General features: G+C 37.2%; 11 protein-coding genes across 11 annotated transcripts in view; 3 read left to right on the top strand and 8 right to left on the bottom strand.

The window, feature by feature from the left end:
- Positions 1 to 250, bottom strand: part of RHIMIDRAFT_313587 (uncharacterized protein) — a gene marked incomplete at its 3' end in the record, with an annotated part of 1,419 nt that extends 1,169 nt beyond the window's left edge. The window contains exon 1 of the mRNA XM_023614872.1: positions 52 to 250. Within this exon, the coding sequence (XP_023465767.1) occupies positions 52 to 198 (147 nt within the window). The 5' untranslated portion in view covers positions 199 to 250. The remainder of the gene's footprint in view (positions 1 to 51) is intronic.
- Positions 251 to 286: 36 nt separating this feature from the next.
- On the bottom strand, positions 287 to 1,474 carry RHIMIDRAFT_283832 (uncharacterized protein). The gene is made up of 5 exons (XM_023613159.1): positions 1,320 to 1,474; positions 1,165 to 1,275; positions 1,044 to 1,113; positions 803 to 985; positions 287 to 752 (listed from the first exon to the last, which is right to left on the bottom strand). Exons 1-5 carry the CDS (start codon positions 1,401 to 1,403, stop codon positions 640 to 642), a joined length of 561 nt encoding a protein of 186 aa, XP_023465768.1. The 5' UTR covers positions 1,404 to 1,474; the 3' UTR covers positions 287 to 639.
- A 4,384-nt stretch (positions 1,475 to 5,858) lies between these two features.
- RHIMIDRAFT_283836 (ferredoxin reductase-like protein) lies at positions 5,859 to 7,806 on the bottom strand. The gene is made up of 3 exons (XM_023613160.1): positions 7,558 to 7,806; positions 7,059 to 7,499; positions 5,859 to 6,996 (listed from the first exon to the last, which is right to left on the bottom strand). The coding sequence occupies exons 1-3, from the start codon at positions 7,627 to 7,629 to the stop codon at positions 6,226 to 6,228; spliced, it is 1,284 nt and encodes a 427-aa protein (XP_023465769.1). The 5' UTR covers positions 7,630 to 7,806; the 3' UTR covers positions 5,859 to 6,225.
- A 671-nt stretch (positions 7,807 to 8,477) lies between these two features.
- On the bottom strand, positions 8,478 to 9,922 carry RHIMIDRAFT_251863 (argininosuccinate lyase; the record flags this gene model as incomplete). The annotated part of the gene is made up of 2 exons (XM_023610893.1): positions 8,478 to 8,957; positions 9,008 to 9,922. 2 exons carry the CDS (start codon positions 9,920 to 9,922, stop codon positions 8,478 to 8,480), a joined length of 1,395 nt encoding a protein of 464 aa, XP_023465770.1.
- Positions 9,923 to 10,081: 159 nt separating this feature from the next.
- RHIMIDRAFT_237880 (alpha-methylacyl-CoA racemase) lies at positions 10,082 to 11,475 on the bottom strand (the record flags this gene model as incomplete). The annotated part of the gene is made up of 6 exons (XM_023608841.1): positions 10,082 to 10,490; positions 10,546 to 10,694; positions 10,758 to 10,858; positions 10,911 to 10,959; positions 11,022 to 11,274; positions 11,333 to 11,475. 6 exons carry the CDS (start codon positions 11,473 to 11,475, stop codon positions 10,082 to 10,084), a joined length of 1,104 nt encoding a protein of 367 aa, XP_023465771.1.
- Positions 11,476 to 11,843: 368 nt separating this feature from the next.
- On the top strand, positions 11,844 to 12,641 carry RHIMIDRAFT_237881 (ArfGap-domain-containing protein; the record flags this gene model as incomplete). The annotated part of the gene is made up of 5 exons (XM_023608842.1): positions 11,844 to 11,949; positions 12,000 to 12,133; positions 12,199 to 12,287; positions 12,340 to 12,400; positions 12,456 to 12,641. 5 exons carry the CDS (start codon positions 11,844 to 11,846, stop codon positions 12,639 to 12,641), a joined length of 576 nt encoding a protein of 191 aa, XP_023465772.1.
- Positions 12,642 to 12,731: 90 nt separating this feature from the next.
- Positions 12,732 to 13,593, bottom strand: RHIMIDRAFT_237882 (uncharacterized protein; the record flags this gene model as incomplete). Its single annotated transcript, XM_023608843.1, has 3 exons — positions 12,732 to 13,163; positions 13,216 to 13,357; positions 13,406 to 13,593. 3 exons carry the CDS (start codon positions 13,591 to 13,593, stop codon positions 12,732 to 12,734), a joined length of 762 nt encoding a protein of 253 aa, XP_023465773.1.
- Positions 13,594 to 14,834: 1,241 nt separating this feature from the next.
- Positions 14,835 to 16,131, top strand: RHIMIDRAFT_292217 (uncharacterized protein). Its single transcript, XM_023613877.1, has 3 exons — positions 14,835 to 15,075; positions 15,577 to 15,694; positions 15,773 to 16,131. Exons 1-3 carry the CDS (start codon positions 15,055 to 15,057, stop codon positions 16,096 to 16,098), a joined length of 465 nt encoding a protein of 154 aa, XP_023465774.1. The 5' UTR covers positions 14,835 to 15,054; the 3' UTR covers positions 16,099 to 16,131.
- Positions 16,132 to 21,034: 4,903 nt separating this feature from the next.
- On the top strand, positions 21,035 to 24,152 carry RHIMIDRAFT_251867 (cortical actin cytoskeleton protein asp1; the record flags this gene model as incomplete). The annotated part of the gene is made up of 8 exons (XM_023610894.1): positions 21,035 to 21,098; positions 21,164 to 21,292; positions 21,340 to 21,800; positions 21,863 to 22,014; positions 22,062 to 22,728; positions 22,833 to 23,667; positions 23,719 to 23,805; positions 23,866 to 24,152. 8 exons carry the CDS (start codon positions 21,035 to 21,037, stop codon positions 24,150 to 24,152), a joined length of 2,682 nt encoding a protein of 893 aa, XP_023465775.1.
- Positions 24,153 to 24,161: 9 nt separating this feature from the next.
- Positions 24,162 to 25,010, bottom strand: RHIMIDRAFT_237886 (uncharacterized protein; the record flags this gene model as incomplete). Its single annotated transcript, XM_023608844.1, has 3 exons — positions 24,162 to 24,358; positions 24,413 to 24,707; positions 24,756 to 25,010. The coding sequence occupies 3 exons, from the start codon at positions 25,008 to 25,010 to the stop codon at positions 24,162 to 24,164; spliced, it is 747 nt and encodes a 248-aa protein (XP_023465776.1).
- Positions 25,011 to 25,088: 78 nt separating this feature from the next.
- On the bottom strand, positions 25,089 to 27,606 carry RHIMIDRAFT_203115 (uncharacterized protein; the record flags this gene model as incomplete). Its single annotated transcript, XM_023606656.1, has 5 exons — positions 25,089 to 25,523; positions 25,575 to 26,305; positions 26,352 to 26,482; positions 26,548 to 27,245; positions 27,310 to 27,606. Coding segments are annotated over 5 exons (2,292 nt in total), but the record flags the coding sequence as incomplete, so codon positions are not given.
- Between the last annotated feature and the right edge of the window lie 100 nt (positions 27,607 to 27,706).

Consider the following 27,706-nt stretch of genomic DNA (forward strand, 5'->3'; position numbering starts at 1 on the left):
AAAAAAAAAAAATCAGTGACTGAGTCAAAGTTACCATTTGAATGTTTTTACCTTGGAACCCATGTGAAGTTCTTTTACTGTAATGTAATCAACAATAACAGAAGGTTTATTGCCTTTATTCAATGCTGCTTCAAGTTGTGATTTAGCTGAATTATAAAAGTCGTTGTCAAACTCTGGCCAATGGAAGCGAAATGCCATTTTATGTGTATTTGTTTGAAAAGAAGGGAGCCAAAAAAAAAATGCGGGGGTGTGTCTGCTATTTAAAGATTTTTTTTTTTTTTTTGCTATTGTTAATCCTATTCCTCCCGAACGTATTATTATCAAAAGATTTCTCCTTTTTGCGTGTGTGTGTGTGCTTTCTTTTTTTGTTTATAAAATATAGAATGTATAGATCCCAATTATTCACCAAATTATAGCTGTATCCTAGTTTCATGTCTTTTTTCTTTCATGTCCTTGTGTGCACATAAACAAAAAAAAAAAGTACAGATTCCGATCTTTGAGTCAAACATTGGCGTAGTCACTATTTATTCTTTCTCTTTTTTACATTATAATGAATTATCTTTTTATTAAGGAATATCTAACCTTATAAAACTGATATTTACAGTAAAATCATTACTTTTTAAATCTGCTTCGACACACCTATGTTGTCTTTTCTTTAGCTGCACGTACAAATACAAAATCATTCATTGTAAGTGCAACAGCTTTAATCATCCTTCTACAAGCTGCAAACCAAACAGCAACACTGACGGAACCTGATATAATTGGTTTAGTCTCAATTTAACCATGACTTATGTTTCTTTACCTGCAGGTGCAAATGGCCATGAGAGAAATCTTTGTGCTGGTCCAAACCAACCAGGTGGGAGATAAAATACAGCACTTTTTCTAAACCAAAATATCATAATGAACTGAGTGCCATGAACAAGAAACCAAAGAACTGATTTAGATTTGAGTTCAAAGGCAGCTTTTGAATAAGCAATATCAGAATCTAAAAGTATGAATCAGTATATATATACACAATATAGAATCAATAACTAGAACTTTACTAAGTTTCTCTAAATCAGCCATGCCTTTATCCAATTTTCTACGTAATTTAGCCCATTTGGCAAATTCATCCTAAGATGTATGTTATCAAAAAGTTGCTATTTATACTATTTAATATTTTACTTGAGAACTAGTTTGTGATAACTCTGTTTTCAATTTTAAAATGTCTGTCTTTAGTTTCTTTTGTTTTGTCACTTGAGCATCTTTGGTTATTTTGGTAAAAGTGTCATAAGCCTAATAGGATTAATAAAGAGATCATTCACTCTTTCTTCTCTTACAAGTTCTGTAATATATGAAAAACCCAAAAACAGAATAGATTCTGTTAATAAAACTAGTAGAAAAATAGTGATGGGCAAGTACATTTTACAAAAGAAAAGAAGAAAAAAAACCTAATCCCTTCAAAGGGCCTGGTTGAATGTATAATAAAGTTGGCAGTCGCCTTTTTAAAAAAATCAATGTCAAATATGCTTAATGTCTTATTCCCTTTTCTTTTGCAGACTCAAAACGTAGTGTTGATACATTGTCTTTTAGATTCTAACTAGTCCTTTTGATATCATCTTGTCTGAGAAAGAGAGAGAAATTCAAGCTTCTTTACTCAGTATCCCCACTTTGATATCTTATGTTATGAAGCAATTATTCTCAAGTATTTTCATTTTTATACTTTATAGATACACACACATATATAATAACTTAAGCGTGCGGTCATAGACAACTGGTTTCCTTTTAACTTACGTCTTCTTTTTTCGCTCTTTTAAATAAGAGTAATTTCTATTTTACACGCAGTAAACAAGCAAAATAATGCATTTGTGACGTTTTCAACCTTTTTTTTTCTTTCTTCCTTTCCCTTCATTTCAATGGCTGAAGATACCACTTTTATTCACGATATCGCTGTCGATGTTTCAAGAGCATTAAATCTCCCAAATCTAAACGATTCACTTGCAAAAAAAGTTATTCAATTTGCAGAAAATAATGGAGACTTTGAAAGATTTAGTCAAGTGTGTGGAACATTTGGTAGATTCAGTAAAGAATTCTTGAATGACATTTATGTAAAAATTAAAAACCACAAACGAGCTCAACAAAAGCCTTCCTCAGCCAAATCAAAACCGATTCAACAAGATCAAAGTAGAAGTGAAGTTCTTTTGTTAGGCAACAACTTACCCGGTGGACTCATCAAGACAAAAAATAAATCGTCTCGAACGGATGAAGAACGTCCAATCTTTAAAGCTCCAGCTCAACCATCAAAGCTTGGATTAGATGAGCTTGCTCGTAAAAAACGACACGCCAGGATGGTGCAAGAAGGTGCCGAAAAGAAAGTAAAACTCAACTGGGAAGAAGAGGAAAGTCAGAGAGAAGATGATTCAGAAACAGATATCAAGACACATAAACCTCATTATCGATCACAAAGAATGGATACCCCATCCCATGGCAGTAGTGGTTTATCAGATAATGAATTGAGAAGATTGGAAGATAGGAGGAGAAGAGATAGGAATAGACATGGCTCATCCAACAGAGATAGACGTAGAGATTATGATGACATGCCTCCTCCTGAGACACCCAGACGAGGATACAAGCGTAGTCAATGGGAAGAACAAACACCAAGAAGACATGGCTCTTATACACCTAGAAGTTCTCCAGGCAACATGACACCCTTTAGACGAGATAGTGGCTATAGCAGGAAAGCAACCGGTAATGCAACTGCTGTAGCAAGAAGAACCTGGGAATCATCTACACCAGCAGTTCGATCAACTGCTTATGATGAAGTTGCATTGGAATATCCTGAAGAATTTCATGGTAGTGAAGAAGACAGACGACGATGGGAAGAAGAACAGGCTCAACTGGATAGAGAGTGGTATCAAATGGAAGATACTGGAGTATGTGTACATATTATATGTTCTGCTGAAATCTCACATGTATGTTTAGGCTATTGATGAAACACACAATCCGTTCTCTCAATACGAAGAATATGCAAGTGGTAAAGAAAACGACCTGGCTCAGAAACAAATGAAGAAGCTATCTGCACGTCAAGCACAATATAATCATGATACAAACATGTGGGAAGCAAGTAGAATGCTCAGCTCAGGTGTCGCTCAGAGAATAGAAGTAGACACAGACTTTGATGAAGAAAATGAACATCGTGTTCATTTACTTGTCCACGATTTCAAACCACCATTCTTAAGCGGCAAAGCTGTGTTCACAAAGCAATTGGAAGCCGTACAGTACGTGAAGGATCCAACATCCGATATGGCCATCATTGCACGTAAAGGTAGTAGGCTTGTCAGAGAGAAGCGTGCAGAAGCGGAAAGAGCCAAGGCGACCAAATTTGATATTGCTGGCACAACCCTAGGAAACGTCATGGGAGTGAAATCACAAGAGAAGGAAGACGACAAGAGTCATGAGGGCGAGGATGTAAAGGCTGACTCAAAGTTTGCCAGTCATTTGAAATCGTCTGAAGCAGTAAGTGACTTTGCTCGTACGAGAACAATGCGAGAACAGCGTGAATACTTGCCAGTTTTTGCTGTACGAGAAGACCTGTTAAGAGTTGTACGAGATAATCAAGGTAATGTGTAAGTAAAAAAATGAGAGAACACAGCATTAACACATATTGTGTTTTTAGTCGTTATCATTGTGGGTGAAACTGGTTCGGGAAAAACAACTCAGTTAACTCAATATCTTCATGAAGATGGCTACACAAAATATGGTAAAATCAGTTGTACACAGCCTCGTCGTGTTGCTGCCATGTCTGTGGCAAAGCGTGTTGCAGAGGAAATGGGTTGTGAGCTAGGTGATACTGTTGGTTATACTATTCGTTTTGAAGATCAGACATCTGAAAAGACACTCATTCGATACATGACTGACGGTATCTTGTTGCGTGAGTCAATGACAGCTCCTGATTTGGATCAATACAGTGCCATTATCATGGACGAAGCCCACGAACGTGCATTGAATACAGATGTATTGATGGGTCTGTTAAAGAAGATTCTCAGTCGCAGAAGGGATTTGAAGCTTATTGTAACGTCTGCCACTATGAATGCAGAGAGATTTTCAAACTTTTTTGGAAATGCGCCCTGTTTCTTTATTCCTGGTCGTACTTTCCCTGTAGATGTTATGTTTAGTAAGACTTCATGCGAAGATTATGTAGATAGTGCAGTAAAGCAAGCATTGGCTATTCATTTATCAAAGCCTGCAGGTGATATATTGATATTTATGACAGGTCAAGAAGATATCGAGACAACGTGTGCTGTCTTGGCAGGTAAAAAAAAAAAGTTGTCTTTTGAAAATACTAAATATACTATACTAGAACGTCTACAGCAACTAGATAATCCACCGCCTTTAGCCATTTTGCCAATCTATTCTCAATTGCCTGCTGATCTTCAAGCAAAGATTTTCCAAAGATCCGAAAACAATGCACGAAAGGTGGTAGTAGCTACAAATATTGCTGAAACATCGCTTACTGTGGATGGTATTATGTATGTGATTGATACTGGTTACTGTAAGCTCAAAGTGTATAATCCTCGTATTGGTATGGATGCCCTTCAAGTAACCCCTATCAGTCAGGCAAATGCAAATCAGCGTAGTGGTCGTGCTGGTAGAACAGGGCCTGGGTAAGTTACAGAATGTACGTCTGATATCTATCCTAACCTTGAAATAGTGTTGCCTATCGTCTATACACTGAAGAAGCATATAGAAATGAAATGTTTGTGAATAATATTCCTGAAATTCAACGAACAAACCTTGCAAGTGTCGTGTTACAGCTCAAGTCACTTGGCGTGAAAAATCTTTTAGACTTTGACTTCATGGATCCTCCTCCTCAGGACAACATCCTGAACTCCATGTATCAGCTTTGGATCTTAGGCGCGTTTGATGATAATGGTGATCTAACAGAGGCAGGTAGGAAAATGAATGAGTTCCCAGTAGATCCATCACTTGCCAAGATGTTGATCGCAGCAGAAGAGCATGAGTGCACAGCGGAAGTATTGGTAAGTTCACTGTGAATGCTAAAGATATGTCGGAATGACTTATAGTTTATATTAGACCATCGTATCCATGTTATCTGTACCATCTGTATTCTATCGACCTAAAGAACGACAGGAGGAATCAGACGCTGCTCGCGAAAAGTTCTTTGTCCCCGAAAGTGACCATTTAACGTTGCTTCATGTATATACCCAATGGAAGATTAATCAGTAAGAAATAATACAATATGTTCTTCCTTATATTAAACCCTCTTTCTACATAGTTATCGAGACGATTGGTGCAACAAACATTTTATACACGCCAAAGCCATGCGCAAAGCTCGCGAAGTTCGTTCACAACTCATGGATATTATGAAAACGATCAAAATGCCTTATGTCTCTTGTGGTACAGACTGGGATGTTATTAGAAAATGTATTTGCTCTGCCTATTTCCACCAAGCTGCTAGAGTCAAGGGTATTGGCGAATACGTCAATTGCAGAAGCGGTATGAAGTGCCATCTTCATCCAACAAGTGCTTTGTTTGGTGCAGGTTTTACTCCAGACTATGTCGTCTACCACGAACTTGTGCTGACATCTAAAGAATACATGCAATGCGTTACAGCTGTTGATCCCTATTGGTTAGCCGAACTAGGTCCCATGTTCTTCTCTGTACGTGACAAAGACAGAAGATAGATTGCTGTAGTCGTCTATAAATGGTTAACAAATAAATCATACAAGTGATGTAATTTCTTTTTAGAATACATTTGCTAAAAGCCTTTTTCTGTTAGTGGCCGTCCTTTGTCTTTAGCTGTTTTAGCTAAAATGATAGTTCACAAAACACGGTTTATTACTGTTTATAATATCATGATAAAAATAAGCATTACCAAGTGATATAAATATTGCAAAGTTTTTCATTCAATATCTTGTTGATTTAAATAACTGGTATTGATATCTTTCATATTCTATTTTCCGTCTTTCTCTTTCTCTCTCTCGCCCTCTTGTCGTCGTACACCCATCCATCTTTATATCTCTCAATAACTGTGTTTAGAGAGCATAAGCAAGCAGGTCATTATTAGTGTATCGTAGGATTGTAGACAGTGTTCTACTTTATTAAATTTACATGTACATTTTACTAAAATTTAGTCTATAAGTTGTTCTACTTTGTCACTGAGTTAGTCATAAGAAAGATACCAATCAGGGGGAAAAAAGGTGTGCATATCAAAGAAGCAAAGTGCTATGATTTAAGAACAGCGAGCATATCTTCAATTGTTGTAAACTTCTCGCGAGGTTTACCCAGGTTTTCACCGATAGCAAATTCGGCAGCTTCAATCTTCTTCCAATCAGAGTAGCTAACAGGCATGATGCTACGTTCCTTGAAGGTTAAGTCAAGGCCATCTGCTCCGTCTTTGGATCCTCCAGAAAGCATTTCTTTATTTTGTTGGAGATCATTTACTATAGTATCTGCTGTTTCATAGGCATCCGTCATGGTAGATACGATAACGCCTGTAGGTCCACGTTTTAACCAGCCAGCTGTATACATGCCTGGAACTTCCTTTTCTCCATCCAATATTTTACCATATTCATTAGGTATTATGCCTCTTCGGCTGTCAAATGGCACATCTTCAATCGGTATACTCTTGTACCCAATACTCTTCAACACTATACCACACTCTTGTGTTTCATACTCTTCAGTAGGCACGGCTTTTCTCTGCTCTAGTGGCCCCTCTAATCTATTGATAACATACTTGATTCCTTGTACTCGCGAATGATCGGTATTACCCAAAATCTCTACTGGGCTGCGTAAGAATTTGGCAGACCATGTCTTCTCTGTGTCTTTATTGGGCGAGCCTTTCTCAAGAAGAGACATAAGGCGCTTAAGAGGTCTATTTTTGCTAATAATTGGCTGTGATGCTTCAATCTCACGACGAATCAAGTCCATGTCAGCGTCAAATGCTACACCAGGTAAAGACATTTGTTCTCTTAGCTCCTTAGAAGTAAACGAGACCTATATATCCGTTCTTGTTCGTTGATATCTCTTTTGACAATACTAAAGCATTTGTTTTTTACCTGTACAGGCCCTCTTCTTCCGACAACATGAACATGCTTGATTCTACTCTTTGATAATGCCTCTAATGCATATTCTGTAATATCTGTTTTTCGAAGCTCATCAATAGGACTCAAAAGAATACGCGCAACATCAAGGGCTACATTGCCTTGTCCGACTACGACAGCGGTGTCTGTATCATCAAGTGGTAGCTTGAGGTCTCTATAAGACGGATGTCCATTATACCATCCAACAAACGTTCGGGCCGATTCTACTCCGTAAAGGTTCTCCCCTGGTATTCCCATCTTTCTATCTTCACTGGCTCCATAAGATAAGAGAACTGCATGGAAGTTATCTTTAAGGTCCTTTATACTCAATCCATTGTTTGAAGAGCCTACTGGAACATTACCAAAGAAGCGGAAGCGGGGATCTTCTGCTACTTTATCAAAAGTTGTCATGACATTCTATTTGAAGAAAACATAAGGAGATCAAGACTTAAGCCTATGTAAATTAAACACTTGCCTTGACTTCAGGGTGATCAGGAGCTACTCCGAATCGTACTAGTCCATGAGGGACAGGAAGGGCATCAAACATGTCAATATGAACTTGTGGACATTCTTTAAGTAGACGATGAGCTGTATAGAAACCGGCTGGCCCACTGCCTACAATAGCTAGTCTGAATGGTCTTGAAGTAGTTGAAAAGGCTCTTCTTATGGTTAGCATGCGCACAGCAAGACTGAAGAAAGGGCAGGGCAATTATTCCGTTCCTTATATTTTATAGTAGAGCCTATTGAAAACACGATTGGCTGACTGGTCAAAATGATGGAACCGCTGCTTACAAAGCCTTCTATGTATAAAATAATTGGCTGTTTGATAAATCAATAAATGAGAGATTATCTACACACTACTCAAGTAAATAGTAGCTTTTTCTATAAAGATGATAGAAGTAATATTGTGGACGAACAGGAAAACGAGGCTACAGACTTGAAAGAGGAAGTAGACTCTTACAGCTTTAGCACTTCGTTGTCTTTGTTTCAATACTGAGCTTTTCCTACTGAGAACATAGACGAACTTGATGTAAAGATGGAAGAGCTAGTTGAAGAGCTACGAACAACTCTTAAAGCTGTTTGATAGGCAAAGTAGTTATAAGAAAATATAATAAATAGCATACAGTGACACACAAGTCATTACTATAATAAGGATAACCTAAGAAAATTAAAAGCTGGGACTTGGACAGGTTGAAAAAAAAAAAAAAAAAAATGAAAAAATGAAAAAACAAACTAATAAAAAAGCAAACATTGGAAGTTTATAAAAAGGAACTTTGGTCTTGGACCAAAGCAAATTTAGTTCATTAAAAAGCGAACTTTTGGGGTAGAACCACTGTACAATAGTTTCTGCTTTGATTTGGCGCAGATTACAAATATACACACACAATGAGAGAGTTATTTAACTTGTTTTGAAGAAAGCCATGACTTCAATAGCTTAACTTGTTCTAATACCGAAGATTTTGCTGTTCCTCCAGGAGTATTACGGTTCTCGATACTTGTTTCAAAACTCCATACCTTTTCAACATCTTGTTCAAAAGAAGCATGTAGGCTTTGAAGATCGGTAACACTTAGATCACTGATTGAGCATCCACGATCCTCTGCCATCTTGACAGCAGCACCAGATATATGATGTGTTTCACGGAAAGGCACTCCCTTACGAACAAGATATTCTGCCAAATCAGTTGCCAGCATGTCTGAACTTAGGCTAGATTTCATCTTTTCGGGGAATATGGTCATTGTGCTTAACACACCAGCAGTAATTTGAAGAGAACCAGATAGAGTGTCAGCAGCGTCAAACATGGGTTCTTTATCTTCCTGAAGGTCTTTGTTGTAAGTGCTTGGAATGCCCTTATAGGTCATCATGAAACCAGACATCTACAGGATACATTAGTCTCTGTTTTTTCCTTTGTATTTATAATACTTACATTTCCAAATACTCGTCCAGACTTTCCACGCAATAGTTCCAAACTATCAGGATTCTTTTTCTGAGGCATTAAGCTTGATCCTGTACTATAAGCATCCGCCAACTTGACAAAGCCGAACTCACTGCTTGAGTAAATGATTAAATCTTCAGCTATACGAGAGATATGTGTCATGGTCAAGCTTGCCCAAAAGAGAAATTCAGCAACAAAGTCACGATCACTGACGGCACATAGAGAGTTGTGGATGTAATCTCTAAATCCAAGTTCTTTAGCCAAGAAACCACGATCGATGTTGAATACATGACCGGCAAGAGCACCAGAGCCTAAAGGCAATACATTAAATCGATCAATGAGCTGTTCGAGACGTTCTGCATCTGATTGCCAAAGCCAAGCATAGGACAACAAAAGATGGGACCAACGAATAGGCTGTGCACGCTGCAAGTGAGTATAACCGGGCAGAATGACATCCACTTCCTTTTCGGCACGAGCCACAACAATTTGAATGAGTTCTTTGAGATGAGCCAAGATGCTGGATGCTTCTTCACGTAACCAGATACGCATGTCGGTAGCCACTTGGTCATTACGAGATCGGCCTGTATGGAGCTTACCAGCCACGGGACCAATGAGTTCACCTAGACGACGTTCGTTTGCAGTATGAATATCTTCATCACCCTCCTTGATCACAAATTTTCCTTGATCCCATTCTTCCATGACAGCTTGCAGTCCTTCGACCAACTTGTCTCCTTCTTCTTGAGAGATGATATTATTCTTGGCAAGCGCTTTTGCATATGCAATAGAACCAATACAATCAGCTGCATACATGCGTTTATCAAAATGAATAGATGCATTGAAAGCGTCCATCAAAGGATCGACTGCGCCAGTAAATCGGCCGCCCCAGAGTTTCTTTGGTCCTGTCATGATAAAAATAAATAAATTCAAAGAAGGATGCCAAACTTTAATCGTGCTCTCTTTTTATTTATATTTTCCAAAGGTGTGTTATGAGTCACATTGATAAACCATTTTCTGAATGAAACCCAACTTTTTATCTCCGCTGTAGTGGGGTAAAGAAGGACAAGCTCATAGGTGTGAACTCTTATCGAGTAAGGATTTGGTTGCAATCAAGGCTTGAATTTCGTTTGATGAAATACCAAACTCTTTCAAGACATGTATCGAATGCTTTCCTGGTTGCAAAAATGAAGGTTCTTGACTATAATCCACTTGATGAGCAGGCGTTCTTGAAAGAACAGGTGCTGGTTGAGGTGCAGGAGCTGTCTTGTCTTGGAATGATAAGACGGGAGTTACACAAGCATCGGAGCCGTCAAAGATAGCATTCCACTCACTCTGAGTCTTCTGTAAAAAGATTTCTTGAAATTTCTTTTTCATCATTGGCCATTCTTCCTTGTTATACTGCTTTGGTCCATATTCATTTTGGTCAAGGCCCAACTTATCCAAGAGACAAGAGTAAAAATGAGGCTCGATAGCTCCTCTATATTCATTATAACAGTTAATTCAAAGGACTTATAGTGTAAAGGGTAGTTTACACTGCTATATATAGATCATCTTTCGTCTTGTAAGTTTCATAAAAGTGAGCACCTCCATCTAATGTATTTGTTCCTCTTTCATCTTCCCAAACGAGGCCATACTTTTGCATCAAGAATGGGAATGTACTTAGATAAGATGTGCCTGCTGTCTATTGTAGAGTTATTGACGTCTATTTCTTTTCGTTTTTTTTTTTTTTTGCACATTTACTTACCAAATTGGCATCTACAACCTGTCCTTTACCAGACTTGCTCCTTTCAATGAGAGCCACCAAAATACCCATGACACACAAAAGACCGCCACCAGCAAAATCAGCTTTTTAATAATGAGTGAGTTGTTCACTCATTATACAATTTAGCTTTCTTACCTAATAGATTCATAGGAAAGAAAGGTGCCTCACCTTGTCTGCCTATCATCTATTCATCCAACCATGAGTTGCATTGGCAAAAAGTTATTATATATATATATATTTATATACATTTAAAGCACCAGACATTGCCAAATAATTGATATCATGACCAGCTGCCTTGGATCCTGTTTGACCATACCCGCTTAATCTTGCATAAATCAAGCGGGGGTTTCGGTTCAAGACGATCTCAGGGCCAAGACCCAGTGACTCCATGACACCAGGACGAAAAGGGTCCAAGAGAATATCTGCCTTGTCGCACATTTTGAGTAATGTGTCGATGGCATTCTTGTTTTTCAAGTTCAAAGCTACGGATCGTTTACCTCTGTACACGTCCAATTATACATAAATATATACACTGAAAAAAGCGACGTTTTATGTACCTGGTTAACACGTCTGTGTTGAAAGAACTAGGACGATCAATCCGTATGACATTTGCGCCAAAGTCTGATAGAATTAATCCTGCAAAAGGAGCTGGCGCTAGGCCAGCCATTTCTAGCACGACAATATCTTTGAGCGGCAACATAATCCTCTTCGTTGAGAAAAAAGGACCTTGAGAATATCCTATTACAGTTTTTACACTTTAAAAGTCAGTTCAGAATCTTCATGTGTGAAAATGATTGGGCCATTGTTACATAGACTATAATGAGGACCTTATTGATGATGAATGTCCCTCCATGCATATGCAAATATACCTTGTACACTCATATACAGCTATTATATATGATGCATCTCATTTACAACAGAGTGTTTCCATGGTTATCGTCAGCTTGAGAAAAGGTCTGTGATACCTTTAGCCTGTTTTCGGTAATTCTGAGTCACACAAGCTAATACCATTTCTTCCTCTTTTTTACAGTCTTTTTCTTTTTTACTTTCTTCTTTATTCTTTATAAAATGCGTGAAAAGCAATCAAGAGCAACTCAACAACGCCATGAAAGATTATTGAATGAATTATGCCAAATGGAAGAAAATAGACGATGTGCGGACTGTTTAGCACCAAGTAAGGCAGCCAAAAAAAAAAATAAGGATGATGATAGCTTATTCATGTAGGTCCTCGCTGGGCATCTTATTCACTCGGAGTATTTCTATGTATTCGTTGCGCTAGCCTTCATCGAAAGATGGGCACACATGTGTCTAGAATCAAATCAGTCAGTATGGATCAGTGGACAATGCAGGAGATACAGGTAGAATAAACATATTGACATAAAAGGAAAAAGGGTCTTCGTCGTTTCTGACATAATAATAAAAGAATATGAAAGAGAAAGGAGGTAATGCAAAGGTCAATAGTCAAATCATTTCCAAGGATCATCATTTACCTTTAGATATGGATGACGACTTGTAAGAATCACTCGACTTGCTAACCAAAAGAAAGACTCATGTAATTCAATAGCATCATGGAAAAATATATCCGCGATAAATGGGAGAAGAGAATTTATGAAGAAAAGAATCCTGTAAGTAGACTTTTGTGGTGATATCAAAAGTAAATTAACAAAAGAAAAACTTTAGCTCACAATCGATACACATCAAGAAGTATTATTCCCTACACCATCTACTAGCAGTACAAACAGTAGTGTCATGTCATCACCAAAACAGCTTGCAGGCCGAGTACCATCGTATGACACCAATCCATTTCTTAACAAACCAAACACAAACCCATTCTTAATAAAGTCTTATAATCCATTCTTACAATAAATAAATCTGTACATATCATCCCCTCATTGTCTGTCTGATGGGTCATCTTTCATGACTAGAATAAAAGGAAACATGGTTTATTTACATAAATTATCTACGATAGGGAGAAGCACTTCTTCTTCTTCTGCTGCTACTACTAGAGTATCTCTCTTTACGGTCTCGACTATCATCTCTTTCATGTCTATGTCTATCCCCATCAGAATGTCTGTGTCTTCTTTCATCTCTGTCGTATTCTCTATGTCTCCTTTCGTCTCTGCCATAGTCTCTATGTTTACTGCTACTACCGCTATGGTGATGCTTTTCTGATTTACTATCCTTCTTTTTCTTCTTGTCTTTCTTTTCCTTCTTCTTCAATTCTTTCAACTTTAATGGATTCTCTACAATAGCCTTCAATGCCATCTGTTCTCTCTTTTTAATCATGAGCAATGGATCTTCTCTTATTTTGGATTGAATATCTCGTTCTGTATTTGCATTAGAGTTCGATAATGTAAATCTACTCTCCTGTAATTCTGTGGCAGTTTGCTATATAGAAATTGTTCAGCTACCTTTCACATCATCCCATTCTTTAACTTACCACTTCTTGTCTTTGTTTTGCTCTCAATAATTCATCAACACTCTTCTTTCCCAACAGAAAATCTTCCATTGAATTATCATTGGATCCGTTCATGCTGGCATTAGGCCCTGCATACATCCAATCTAATTTATTTGATTTTTGTCTATACGTTGTTTAATAACAATTCAAATATTTCGTAGCAACAACTCACTTTGCACCAGATTCTTCTTGCATTTGCTGCAGTTCCTGCAACTGTCTTTCTTCTGCCAGTTCTTTTTTAAGCTGTTCTAGTTTTCGTTCTTCCTCTTTACGCTTTTGCTCTTCTTTCCATACTCTTTCCTGGTTCTTAAAAGTCGAAGGATGCCATGACTTTTTCAAGTTGAGATCAGATGAACCCATTGTTATTGATTTGCAAGAGAAAAAGAGAAAAAAAAAAGGTAATCAAACCCAGCTATTTATCAAACATGTTTGGACGTCAAGCTGTAAGAACAGGTAAAGGTGCGGTAGGGCGAGACACTATTTATACTACACTTGGTTTGAAGTATAATCATCTATGGTTTTTATATAACGTCTCTTTTATTTCCTTTTACATGTGGTAAAATAACGTTGCTTTTGACAATAATTAAATACCTTATAGCGTGAACATGTATAAACACATAATGAAGGAAAACAAACGTATTGTTTATTAGATTTATAGACCACTAATTGATTTTTTTTGTTCTTTGTTTGTCAACTTCGCCGGCTACCTTGAAATACCATTCTTTAGCCCCTTTTAATTATATCCTAGTTCATTTTCAAGTCTATGTTCCATCATGGAAGCAACTTTTGCTACCAGAAAGAGGTAACCAGTTGCATGATCTGACTGTCTGTTCAGCGTATTTTCCAGTTCATTATAGTTGCTGTAACTGTTCTGTCGTATTCTACGTCAAATAAGAATAGCTAAACAGTGCTTGCACATCAATCACATTAATAATTACAAGCCTATAGAATAAGCTGTGATATTATCAGACAAAGCAGTTTCTAACTTGGAAACACAAGAAAAAAGGGCATACTAGTAGCAGGATCGTGCCATGCTTTCATCAACAATGCCTGAAAATTTAGCTGTCCTACAACGTATAAAGTATTTTGTAGGTTATGTGCAAGACGAAAATGTCGTTAAGAGCACAAAATTTTTGGGCATAGCTTTCAAAATATAGTGATTTGCATTGGTTCAACGCTTCAAATATCTTTACTTTGTACGTAAAGGCTATTTGCCCACTGTTTTAGTAGCACACAGATAAACAGAGAAGGTAATATTGATAAGCTATACTTGAATGGCTGTTTACCTCTAAGGTTTCAGCTAAAAGATCTAGGCTCTTTATTTAGAACAACCATAAATGTATATTACATACTCTTTATTTTATATGGGAATATTCAAGTAGTGCTTGTATGGCAACGTTTTCTGGTGTTTATAGTTTGTTTCACGACATAATAACTAAGCTATGGCTTATTTATGTGGACTCTTCATCTACATCAGCCCTCGATCCTTCCACTTATTTGATATTTTGTTACACGAAAAACAGGAGACAATCATAAATTAAATATTACGTACTTAGGATCTTAAGGGAGATACGTATTCTTAAGTGGTATTAGAAGACATGCCGCTTAGTTGATTTTATGGTAAATGCTCAATCAATGTGTATAAACTAATGACTATCTGGAATAAAATGTTCAAAAGCAAACAAAACATTAATAAAAATACAAAATAGCATCATTAATTATTTATTTATAAAAGCCAATACTAATACACCCAAGCATCTTCCAAAGTTCTTCCTATCTTGAAAAAAAAAAGTCAGTATAGGGTTCAAACAAGTGAACAAAATGTCAGTTGGTACACTGAAGGTAAGCCTTCCTCTTCTGACGACCAGCGCCATTAGGTTCTAATGCAGTATCATTCAGAAGCATAAAGTCCGCGAGGGTAAACTATAGAGTACTCAACGCACTGGCAAAGAATTTCCCTTATAACAAGTATAAGGTAGTCAGTACAGTGGCAGCCTGTCTTCGCCTGCATATGTGCTCGTCCAACTAGGGTTCTGAGTAAGTAATGCTTACATTTATCAATAAGAAATGAAAAGAAGAAAGAAAGTAAAAAAGTAAAAAAATGCTATGCAGGGAAATATATAAAAGCTATGTAACGGAGTATAAAATATCTTTATCAGGTACGTGGAGCGAAGAATGTTTGATATGTGCTATAGTAACCAAATTATCATTGCTCAAAATATGACTCATCGTCCTGTGAACACTATTAAGGCATATTCAGTCAAGCAAGAAGAGTGGAAGATGACTCTAGACAGTAATGACAAATAAAAGATTTGAAAATCTAACTATTCTGCTTAAACATAGAAATGGTGCCTTGGACAAAAATTTGGTAATGGAGAGGTTGTGACTGACCAAAAGCTTAGCTATTTCCTTGCAGAATATGTCATGAAGCGCGGCCGAAAGCTTAGAAGAAATTCAAATGGTACCGCTATTGCTTTAGACAGAGAGTGAGTCCTTGCTTATGTCAAAGCTATTGCCAACATGTAAATTGTTCCCGGAGCTCAACCTTCAGGTGCCTCTGCTACTCCACCTAGCTCGAACTCCGCTGCACCAACCTATCAGCTCAATAGGGATATATTAACTGTTACGGATGCCTGGAGAGAGTACAGCGTAGGATTCTCTGGGAAGCCTTCGATACAATCTTTAGAAGCACAGTTTGGGACAGCCTGGCGAAAGAACAGAAAAGAGTCATGCTTTTTCAGCAAGAGAAAAGAGCTGTATAAGGCAATTGAGAAGAAAGCAGAAGAAGAAAGATCATCATGTGAAAAAGCAGCTCGAAGATTAGAAGAAAGAAGAATACAGATAGGCGCCTCCCTTGATAAGTAAAGATCAACAATTAAAGAGTCTAACAACAGCAACAATAATTAACATCACTTTTTTGTAATAAAAATCAAAAACTAAAAGATAGCCTATATAATATGTATTATATTTAATACTTATATAATAAAATGAAAGCATAGAATAATCATATATCATACAAAAGATTGAGTAAACGTATGAAAAAGAGGGCTGGTTGGCTTGATTTTTGGCAGCAGCCAAATACGAAAATTCAAAAAAAGTCCGAACAAGGTATTTCCCTGTTAGTCTCACTTCTACTAAAATTGACGAATCTTCGCTATTGGCCAGAAAAAATACCCTCTCAGTACAGAAGTCTCAACCCAATTTACAAAAAAAAAAGTCTCAACCTAAGTTCAAGAGCCACAATTTAACATAGTGGAAGAGAAAATATCTAAGAAAACTAATAGGCAACAGTAACAGAACTACTCAGAGAAAGAAAAGGACAGGGCTATCCAGACGTATCTGTTTACTTCTCTTAGTTACAGCAGGTTGGAGAGAAGTATAGCATACCTGTATCTACCTTGAAATCTTGGGTTAAAGCAGCAAAAGAAGAGACCTTAGAAGTGGATAATACTATTAAAGAGAAGCCAAAAAAGAGTCAGCGCCTTCGCAAGCTGAAGGAAGAGCACATGAAATTTTTGGAAGAACTCATTGACAACAACCCGGTAGCCACGCTAGATTAAATGGTTGACGCCTTCAGCGATAAATTTGAAGGTCATAGTATTTCTAAATTTGGTGTGAATGAGCACCTGAAAGAAAGCTGTTCTTACACGTTAAAGAGAACTACAAATATTTCTGCCAAATGAAACTCTCCTGACGTTATTGAACAAAGATTTAGAGCTGTTGAGGCGTGGATTAAAGACTCTAACATCAGTTTTATGCAAAACTATATCCTCATTAATGAGCCTGGGTTCAATCTTCATACTGTAAGAAGCCAGGGCAGATCAAAAGAAAGGTGAGCCTATAAAAGCTGTGGTAACAACCACCAGGGGACCGTCTATTTCCATGCTAGATGTAATTCACTCCCTTGGCGTTGTCAATGCTGAGCTCAAGGTAACCAGAGCTAGTACAAAGTAGAAATAATTCATGGCATTGCTTATACACATCATGGATGTCCTTGACGAACACAATTTGAAGAGTTGCAATTTAGTCATGGATAATGGACTTATCCATAAGCCTGAAAAGATCACAGAGGAAGTCAACAAAAGAGGATACAGGATAATATACCTTCCACCTTACTTCCCTTTCTTAAATCCAATAGAAGAGTTTAGGGCCAAGGTAAAGACACTTATTCGCAGATCTCTGATGTCAGATCGTGATAACTCAATATCAAGAATAAGAAAGGCTGCGGAGGAAGTAACTCCTGAGGATTATTAAGGCTAGATTAGGCATCCGAATCCTTCTTTGAGCGTTGTTTAAATAAAGAAGAGCTTCTTTAATTCGACTACGCAGTTGAAAGCTCACTACAACCTGACCAAGCTTATTTTTATTTTTAGTCGAAAACTTCTTTCTAATTTAGTCAAAACAAAGGCACACAAATGGACGAAATAGCCAAGCTCATTTGATCTAACTCATTTGCTGCTTTGGTCGAATTTAAGTGGAAATATGGTAATACCTTTATGCTCGAAAAAAAAAAGTGACATTCGAGCCAATGTTTTATATTGTTGATAACTAAATTTTTCTTATGCACGGTATTTGCCTACATTGAACAAGAAGAAAGAGCACCTAGATTCGATTCGTATTAACATGAAACATAACTGTGTCCTGGCCCAAGAGGATGGCAATGGACCATACACAGCTGGAAGTTGAGCCAAGTTAATGAAAATGGGATGAATTATAATTTAATTGGACAATCATTTTGGAGCGTGTGCACCTTTTTCATTTAACAGTGAGGGTAGGATAGTTACACAGTGTCTGCAACACGGGACAAACAGCCGATCAAGCAAGTCTAAAAAGGAAAAGTCCATTCTATTACACCTTCCATCTGCCATGCCCCTAAACTATCGCTCCTCAGCACACATTAAACTATTCAAAATAGATTTTGACCCGATATTACCTTACAACACTGTATCATTGTATACACAAAAATAATGCACTACATTTGATTATGTATAGTAACAGCGGCAATGTTTACGTGTGCTTAAATTAAAAGCGACGATTTATTTAACTACAGATTAAACCTTTTTCATCTTTAATGTAGTCGTAATTATTCAGCCTTTTTGTTTATTGATATAATCAAAGCATGTTACATGTGCCTTTCGCTATTAAACCATCAATTCAAACAGATCAGCATGTGAAGGAGAGTTCATGAAGTTTATGCATTTATGAATAAATAGTCAACAAAATAGAGAGAAGCAGAGTACATCCATTTAATCAAGAATTGTAAAATATACTTATAGTTAATAGTAAACCACCATGGCAGTAACGCCTACGTGATCTGCTTTGATATAAAAGAGAGGCAGTACTTTTGGCAAAAAAGGACACAACAGTTTCTTCAACCGTTTGATCATAAAGATGCAAATCAAGCTTGCTCTTCTTACTATTTATGCGTCTCTCTTCACTATCGGCTCTGCTACGCCTTTCGTTATAAGTGATGCCTGGGGAGATACCCCATCGAGAAAAACGATCACTTATCAACCCACTTAATGGTTCATCAAAGCCTGGGTAACTGTAAAGGAAGCTTATGTCGCCAAAGTATAATAAACATCAAGAAACTCAATAGTTCTCTTACATACCACATATTTTTTTTGTTTCTATGCGCCACTAATAAATAATAAATACAGGGTGCGCTTTATTTAGGGCTTATTTGTATCCAGAAACATTTGCTTTACACCAAAAGCAAACACACTAGATTTAAATATGGATATTTTGCTTTCTATAATGATGAGCTTTCATGAATAACTATCACGCTGACTAGTTGCTTACATACATTGTCTATTTCAAGGAAGAATATTATCTATTGTCAAACAGTCCCAGTATACAAAGACAGTTTCACAGCGTTTGTAATCCAGGACAAATAGCCGGCCAAGCCAGTCTAAAGAAAAAATCGTTCTGTCGCTCCCTTTCTTCTTTTTCTTGTCCTTTAACAAATCATCACGCATTTTAGCGCATACTAAACTGTCAAACATAACCTTTCACTTTATGCAGCAGTGTAAGAGTTTTTTTCAGGGTAAAATCATGATTGCCCTATAGAAGAGGTTTATATATACAACTTTATTTTGCAGCAGTTTTTATATTCCAGCGGTAAAGACTGCCTCTCTCAACGTTATATTGCATTCACATAAGAAATAATACACTGCATTTGATTACGTTTGTTACATCAGCAAAGCGTACATAGCTTACACTTTTTCATTTTTAATGCAGTCGTAAGCGTTCAGCCTTTTGTTTATTGAACTAACCAAAACATGTTACATGTGCCTTTTGCTATTAAACTATCAATTCAAACAGATCAGCATGCGGAGGAGAGTCCATGTAGTCTATGCATTTATGAAAACATGATCAACAAACCAGAGAAGCAGAGTATATTCATTTAGCCAAGAATTGTAAAATATGCTTATAACCAATAGTAAATAGCCATGGTAGCAACGCCTACATGAATCTGTTTTAATATAAAAGAGAGGCAATACTTTTGGCAAAAAAGGACACAACAGTTTCTTCAACCGTTTGATCATAAAGATGCAAATCAAGCTTGCTCTTCTTACCATCTGTGCTTCTCTTGCTGCTCTTGGCTATTCTGCTCCTGCTCCTGCTCCTGCTCCTGATCCAGCACCTGCTCCTTTCATCGGTCCACTTCTTCGTATCGGAAGTAGAGTAATGCCAAAGCTTATGAAAGGAACGTTTGTCAAAGGAAAGCTCGGCAAAATACATTAATCAAACCTGGTCGAGTGTAATAAAATATCAATAAACTCAATTCTCTTTACAAGTATATTTTTCAATGTTCTCATTGTAATGCACCATTAATAGGTGATATATACATGAGCTATAGGACATCTTTGCGTGTATAAACCCACATAAAACTTTATTGCTGTAATAGTAGTCTCCTACAGTCTTTTTTTGCTAGTGTCAATGCTCCTGTTTCCGTAGAATGTAAGCTTCTTCAGAGTGCGCTTGCCTATTAAAGGAATAACCAAGTTTTCTCAGTAAAAGCACGCAGTACCCTATATTTCATATAATACAAACATATCACATTCTCTCTTTAATAAAACCATTATTCTCATGAAGCAATAGGGAACCAGTTTTAACAAGTTCCAATATATTGCTTTTTTAAAAATAAGGTAATTCTGTCTTATGAGCTATGATCTATCTGAGTAAATATTCAAGTTAGCGAGATGATTACATAAAGACAATGCTTAAAAGACCTGTAAGCATTGAATCATTCTTTATTTATCATTTGAAATGCTGTAAGTGTAGCTATGCATTATCTAATGAGTGTAGTATTGATATTGTCCAAACCCTTTCAAATCAATTATCCCCTGAGATCTAACACTTAGTTTCCCCCCCCCCCTCTCTCTCTCTCTCTTGAGCACTTTGAAAAGCTGATGAACCTGTTTAACAAACTTTACAGAGTACTGTAATAAAAACCCCGCCCGGAAGAGTATAAGAAAGTTAAAAAAGTAGCTAAAAGATAAAGACATGTGAAAGCAAAAGTTGAAGTGAGTCAAAAGATATTAAAGATGTATGGCATCAAGGAGGGGGAATCTTTGTTTCACCCAATCATATCAGTGTGTCCTCTTAACCAATCATTCAGAAGACAGAATATGTATGGAAATAATGATCTGGAGTAAACGAGAGTGTCATGACGTCCAGTTCACACGTGTCGTTGCACAAACAAATCTTTTTTTGGGTGTCAAAAATCAATTCAAATTCCTTTCATTCTTTTCTTTCTCTTCTCTTTTTATTTTTTTTGTTGTGATTTTATATCGCTATGCCAACGACTTCATCTACTACGTCATTATCGCCATGTTCGATGGCAGAGAATAGGGGAAAATGTAAGACGATATACAACATGGACAACTTTATTTACCATTGTATGAAAAAAAAAAAAAAAAAATAGATATTGTAGGAGTATGTGCTATGGATAGAAAAGCTAGATCAAAGCCTATGCGATATATACTTAATCGATTACTTATGCATGGGGATTTCGAAATTGTCATATTTGGTGATAAAACTATTTTAGATGAAGGTATATATTTTTAATATGTATAAAACCTGGCTAATAATAATAAATAGAGGTCGAAAATTGGCCTGGTTGTGATTTCTTGATTTGCTTCTTTTCAGGTGGATTCCCACTTGATAAAGCCATCGCCTATACAAAATTAAGAAAACCATACTGTGTCAATAACGTAGTCATGCAATCATTATTATGGGACAGAAGAGTTGTATTATCCGTTCTGGATGCGATTGGTGTACCTACACCACCAAGATTAGTTATCTCTAGAGATGATGGAGCAAAAGTAGATCCTGAAGCGGCCTCTGCATTCAAATCATGTACGGGTATGGACATGGACCGTGTCTTGGCAAGATATGCTACCAACACAGAATCAATTCATATCGATGATCATTATATCGAAGTCAATGGTGAACGATTAGAAAAGACCTTTATTGAAAAACCTGCTGACGGTGAAAATCACAATATAAACATTTATTATTCTGAAAAGAGAGGAGGTGGTGGAAGAAGGTTATTCCGTAAGGTAATCAGCATTATTATTATTATCATAATGAAAATAATAATAATAATCGGATATAAAATTAGATTGGAAATAAATCAAGCGAATTTGATCCGGATTTAAAAACTCCACACGATCAAGGCTCTTGGATTTATGAAAAACTAATGGAAACTGAAAATTGTGAGGATATCAAACTTTATACAGTCGGTCCTCAATTTGTCTATGCGGAAACAAGAAAGTAAGTGGTTTATTTTGATGTTGGTCTTTTATTAAATATCCCGTAAGATCACCTACTGTAGATGGCCATGTCAGACGTAACACGGATGGAAAAGAAATTCGTTATCGCGTAAAGTTAACACAGGAAGAAGAAGATATCGCCAGAAAGGTATCAAAGGCATTTGGACAAACAGTCTGTGGATTGGATATTCTTCGCGTTCAAGGGAAATCATATGTCATTGATGTCAATGGATGGAGCTTTGTAAAAGGAAATGACTTTTATTATGATCAGTGCGCCAAAATATTAAAGGAGATCTTTTATCGTTCTGTACAAGAGAGACCCCTTTCACTCGCAGATCATATTCCTCCCGAGATATCTCCCGAGAATTCTTGGAGACTCAAAGGGTTCGTTGCTGTCTTTAGACACGGCGATCGTACACCAAAGGAAAAAATGAAAATGTCCATCATGGAGCAACCATTTATCGATTTACTACAAGGCTCAACAAGAGAAGTTGTATTTAGACAAAAGCACCAATTAGAGTCAGTTATGCAGGCATTAGATGTCTGTCTTGAAAACTGCCCTGATGAACAACAAATGAATAAGCTGTTGGCATTGAAGGAAGTCTTGGAGAAGAAGCACGATTTACCAGGCACAAAGGTTCAATTAAAACCCAAGTTTGATAGGGAAACAAAGAAATTGCTTAAAGTTCAAGTGATTGTGAAATGGGGAGGAGAGGTATGATTGTGGCATATGCAACAATATTCACAAACCACATACTACACACATATATACACATGTACATGCGCAGCTCACATTGTTTGTTTGTTTTTTTTTTACAGTTTACTCACGCTGGTCGTCATCAATCTAAAGATTTAGCAGAAAACTTGAGAAAGGATATGAATATTTTAAACAGACAAGTGTTGGAGGACGTAAAGATATTCAGCAGTTCAGAGAGACGAGTGAGAGATACTGCTCAAGTTTTTGCTCGATGGTTCCTAGGGGATCCTGAAACACTAGAAGGGGTTATCTCAGAAAGTAAATATTTACTTGATGATAGCAATGCAGCCAAGGAACAATCGGATGCAGTGAAGAAACAATTAAAAAATCTGTTGAAACCAGGCAACAATATTCCAGAGTGGATGCTCGCTCAAGTCGGCTGGGACGCCAAATTACCACAGCCTTATATCATCCTTCAGGAAGTATCAGAAATGATGACACGCATGCAATTTATCATGAGAGATAATTGGTCAACCTTGGATGTCGATAACATCCAAAGACGTTGGTGTTGCTTTGACTCTCCCAACCTGTTCAAGGAAAGATGGGAACGTATGTTTAGACAGTTTACAAATGAAGACGCTGGCTTTAGCTATCCAGATCCTTCAGCCATACCAGCCTTATATGATTCATTAAAATACGACTCTCTTCACAACAGAACCTTCTTGGAGACTATCTTTGGGCATCCTGAGGACAGCAACAATGACCTGTTAAGGAAACTGTATAGAAACGTTAAAATCATGTTTGACTTTGTTGCTCCTCAAGAATTTGGCATTTCTGATAATGAAAAGAAAAATATCGGTATGCTCATTAGCTTTCCTCTGTTAAAATCTATATTAAATGATTTGGATGAAATGCAATTCTCTGATAATCCGAGGACAAGACTCTATTTCACTAAAGGTACACTTTTGTAAGTATACTTGCCATAAACTCACTCGCATATATGAATAGAATCGCATGTACATGCATTACTTAACCTGGTATATCTATCCGGTGTACCTACAAAAGTACCCAAAAATACTCTACCTGAATTAGACTGTAAGTCCTATTTTTGTGCGTAGGGGTTGAAAAAAAAAATAACTGCTTTTTTGATGATAGTCTTGACACAAATCACATTTGAACTGTATGAGAGAAATAGACAAGAAAAAGAATATTCTCTACGTATCGGATTCAGTTCAGGTGCTCACTATGACAGCGTACTTGATCTAAAAATGGATGCTGAACACTGTTTAAAGGTGGCACCTAGAAGAAATTTGATTCCACACTTGTCACTAGAAGAAGTCCTTACTTACCATAAAGGGTATTTAAATGTACCTAATCTAAAAAGTATTGAAGAACAAATAGAAGAAAGAAGACTGTATTATGCACAAGAAGACGACCAATAAATAATAATTTTATTCTCGTTGTAATCTAAAGCCTCCTCTTTGTCTCCTTCGTTTGTCATTTTCCCGTTCCATTTCCTTTTTCAAAAAGATATTGGCAAATCGGACAAAAAGCGCATACAGGTCCATAAAGAGTTCAATGGCATGTCCTGGAATATCCATGATGCCCGCATTGGCTCTATCAATGATCATTTGCGTATCATACATCACTTTAAACCATCTAGTTAACAAGAATATATAAATATATACTTATTTTCTCTTACCAAATCCTGCAAAGGCTAATAAGCCTGCGTATAATTCAAATGAAAACAGATTGGATGATTGGAAAAAAAAGATGTTGGCTAATGATAACCACAGCAAAACACTGATCGCGCTACTCGCCAATGCTCCAACATACATTGTACTGCGTCGACTGGAGGTCAAGGCACTTAGGGTAAATCCTAAAAAGACCAAGGCAGCTGAAGTAAGAGACAGAAAGACAATGTTCCCTGTTGGATCCCAGTTTAAGATAAAGGATATAAAGGTGGAAATGGCGATGCCACTAAAGATAGAGTATGCCTATATCGTATTATAATTGATGTTTATCAGGAAACACACACAACTTACCAGTAAGAGTCCCCATCGACTGTTACTGTTTATGGATGTGAATCGTATCATCGACATGCTTCCCAGGGCTCCAACTGATCCTATACTTGTTCCACTTGGTCCCAAGTAGTCTCCTATGTGTGAACCAAACGTAGCAATTGCACACATGGCTGCTAATGTCAAATAGACATTAACTAAATGTCGTCGAACAGGTCGACTTAATGCATTGTTGTTATAGTTTGAACTATTGTAGTAATGATTAGGCTTTTCTGACATTTTTTGCTTGAAAATAATAATAAAGAAAAAGAAAATAAGAGATAATTCTATTTTTTTTTTTCTTTATTCCTATTAATTTTATGAACGAGTAGCAAGAATTTCATTTTTAGTATCTTGTAATTCGGATGAATCCATTTCTCTAAACTGGTTCGTCTCACTTGTATTCTTGGTTTCGAATACAGATGGGCTTCTATCCAAGAGCTTCTCAAGGTCTGCATCAGAAATGACTTTATCTCCTTCAGCAACAATCTGAACTTGCTCTCCATCTTCAGAAGCTAATATCTCTGCTAATTCACGTACAGAACTTTCTTGTTTCTTGTTGCCATCGGCTGATACAGGCGACTTGAATTTACCTTTACTAATCACTAATTTTTCTAATCGACGTTTGGCCGTTGCCTTTTCCAATATCTTGGCTTCTACTGTCTTGGCTGCCACCAATCTATAGATTAACACGGGTTTCGTCTGTCCGATACGATGAACTCTATCTTGTGCTTGAAGATCCATTTGAGGGTTCTGACATAATCATTAATGACACTGTATCTCATCTTGATATCTACAACTTACCCAATCACTATCAAATATCACAACCGTATCAGCTGCTGTAAGGTTGATACCAAGGCCACCAGCACGAGTGGAAAGTAAAAAGAGCATCGTATCACTCTTGGGGTCGCTAAACTCTTCAATCTGCTGACGTCTGCTCTCTTGGGGCACACTTCCATCCAACCTACAGATCTTCCAACCTTTGATGTCTGTGGCCCAATCCTCCAAGATATCCAGCATTTTGGTCATTTGAGAAAAGACCAAGACCTTGTGCCCTCTTTCAAACAAGGCAGTCAAAAGACGATCCAGTAGTAGTACTTTACCCGATTGAGCAGCAAGGTCATTGTTGAGCACAGGAGCATTCGTCTTGGGGTCAAGCGGCCAGTCGAATAAAAAGGGGTGGTTACACACCTTTCGTAGTTGCATAACTAAATTCTGGAGGTGTAAACTGTTGACCTGTTTGACGGCACTTTCAAATTCAGCGCGCTTCAATTTGGCTTCACTCTCTTCTTGTAATGATTGTGCATTGTTTTTCTTTTCTAGTTCTGCAAAGTATTGTCTATCTGATTTTTCTTTGTAGTCTATTGCCTTGGTTGCTCTACGATCCTGTTGTTCTTTATCTGGTAATGAAATCTTTCTCTTGAGCAAGTAATCACGTAAATCACGCTTAATGATAGCATCATAAAGGTTCTTTTGTGGTTGTGTTAAGGGTGCATATAAAAGGTACTCTTTCTTTTTTGGTAATGAGTGTTCGACTACAGTAAAGAGTTAGATCAAGTATATGACATACAACTTGCTTACCATCTGTCTTTAGTCTTCTCAGTAAAAATGGCTTCAATATCGTATGCAAACTAGTCACAATCTTGTCTTCTTCTTCTTCTTTTATAATACGATCCTGTCCACTCTTGTTATTAATGTCTGAGAAATCAAACCTAAAGAAATGTATGGGTATACATATCAAGCCTTTTTCTTTCTTTCTACTTGCCATGATTGAAACATGTCTAAATCATCAAAGATATCAGGCAACAAAAAGTTCAACAAACTCCACAGTTCGGCCAAGTTGTTCTGCAGAGGTGTTCCTGTCAACAATAAACGATTGGCGCTCGCATAGGACTTTAATTCTCTAATCAATCTACAATTCATGTTTTTAATACGATGGCCTTCGTCAACTACAATGTATTTCCAATTGTATCGTTGCAAATATTTACGATCATTCATCACAATTTCATAGCTCGTGACGATCACTGGGAACTCAAAGGATGTTTCTTTCTTTTTAGACATCTTTCTATTAATCATGTGCTGTCTTTCTTCTTTGGTTCCGTGATAGAGCAGAACATTGATCGTTGGCGTAAAACGCTTGAATTCATTCACCCAATTGGCTAATGTGGAGAGAGGTGCCACGATAAGATAAGGCCCGGCTACTTTCATAGACTTTAAGTGTGCAATAAAACTGATCGTCTGAAGGGTCTTTCCTAGACCCATCTCATCAGCAAGGATTCCATTTAATCCATTCTCCCATAAACTAATCAGCCATTCTACACCTGCAAGTTGATAATCTCGAAGGACACCTCCGGTGACAAGAGCGGGTTGACGTGCTGAGATGGTTGGTTTAATCTTGCTTTCATCTGTTTTATTTTCTTCTTCCATGATGGCCTTATTCACATCTCCATCTGTTACTTTAGATTTTTTGATATCCTGTCATAAACAAGTTTGCATAAATTAAATTAAAAAATAGGGGGGAGATAATGTGTTCACATACCTCGTCTCCAATATAGTCAGTTAACTGATAATCAGCGTCCGTGATCTTTCTCTTCTTTGCCGCTTGGCCCAAAGGAGGAGCAGCACGTGTCCGACGCGATTTTCCACGCTTTGGTTGATCTTCTGGTTCGTCTGGAGTTTCTGATGCCTCTATCTGTGCAGCCCTTTCACGAGCTTCTTCTTGCTGCCTTTCCAATTTACGACCCAAAATGGTTGCATAGGCACCTGACTTTTCTAATAAGAAATGAAGACGCTTCATACGCTGCTCCTTGATAGCCGAATCAAATTGGTTCTGAGCCTATTATTTACAGGTTAATAAAAAAAAAATAGTTTATCAAGTAGTTTTTTTTTTTTTTTTTTTTATAGAGCGTATCACTATATGAGGAGAGAGAGAAGGG

This window comes from Rhizopus microsporus (genome assembly GCF_002708625.1).
Source record: "Rhizopus microsporus ATCC 52813 unplaced genomic scaffold scaffold_9, whole genome shotgun sequence".
NCBI lineage: Eukaryota > Fungi > Mucoromycota > Mucoromycetes > Mucorales > Rhizopodaceae > Rhizopus > Rhizopus microsporus.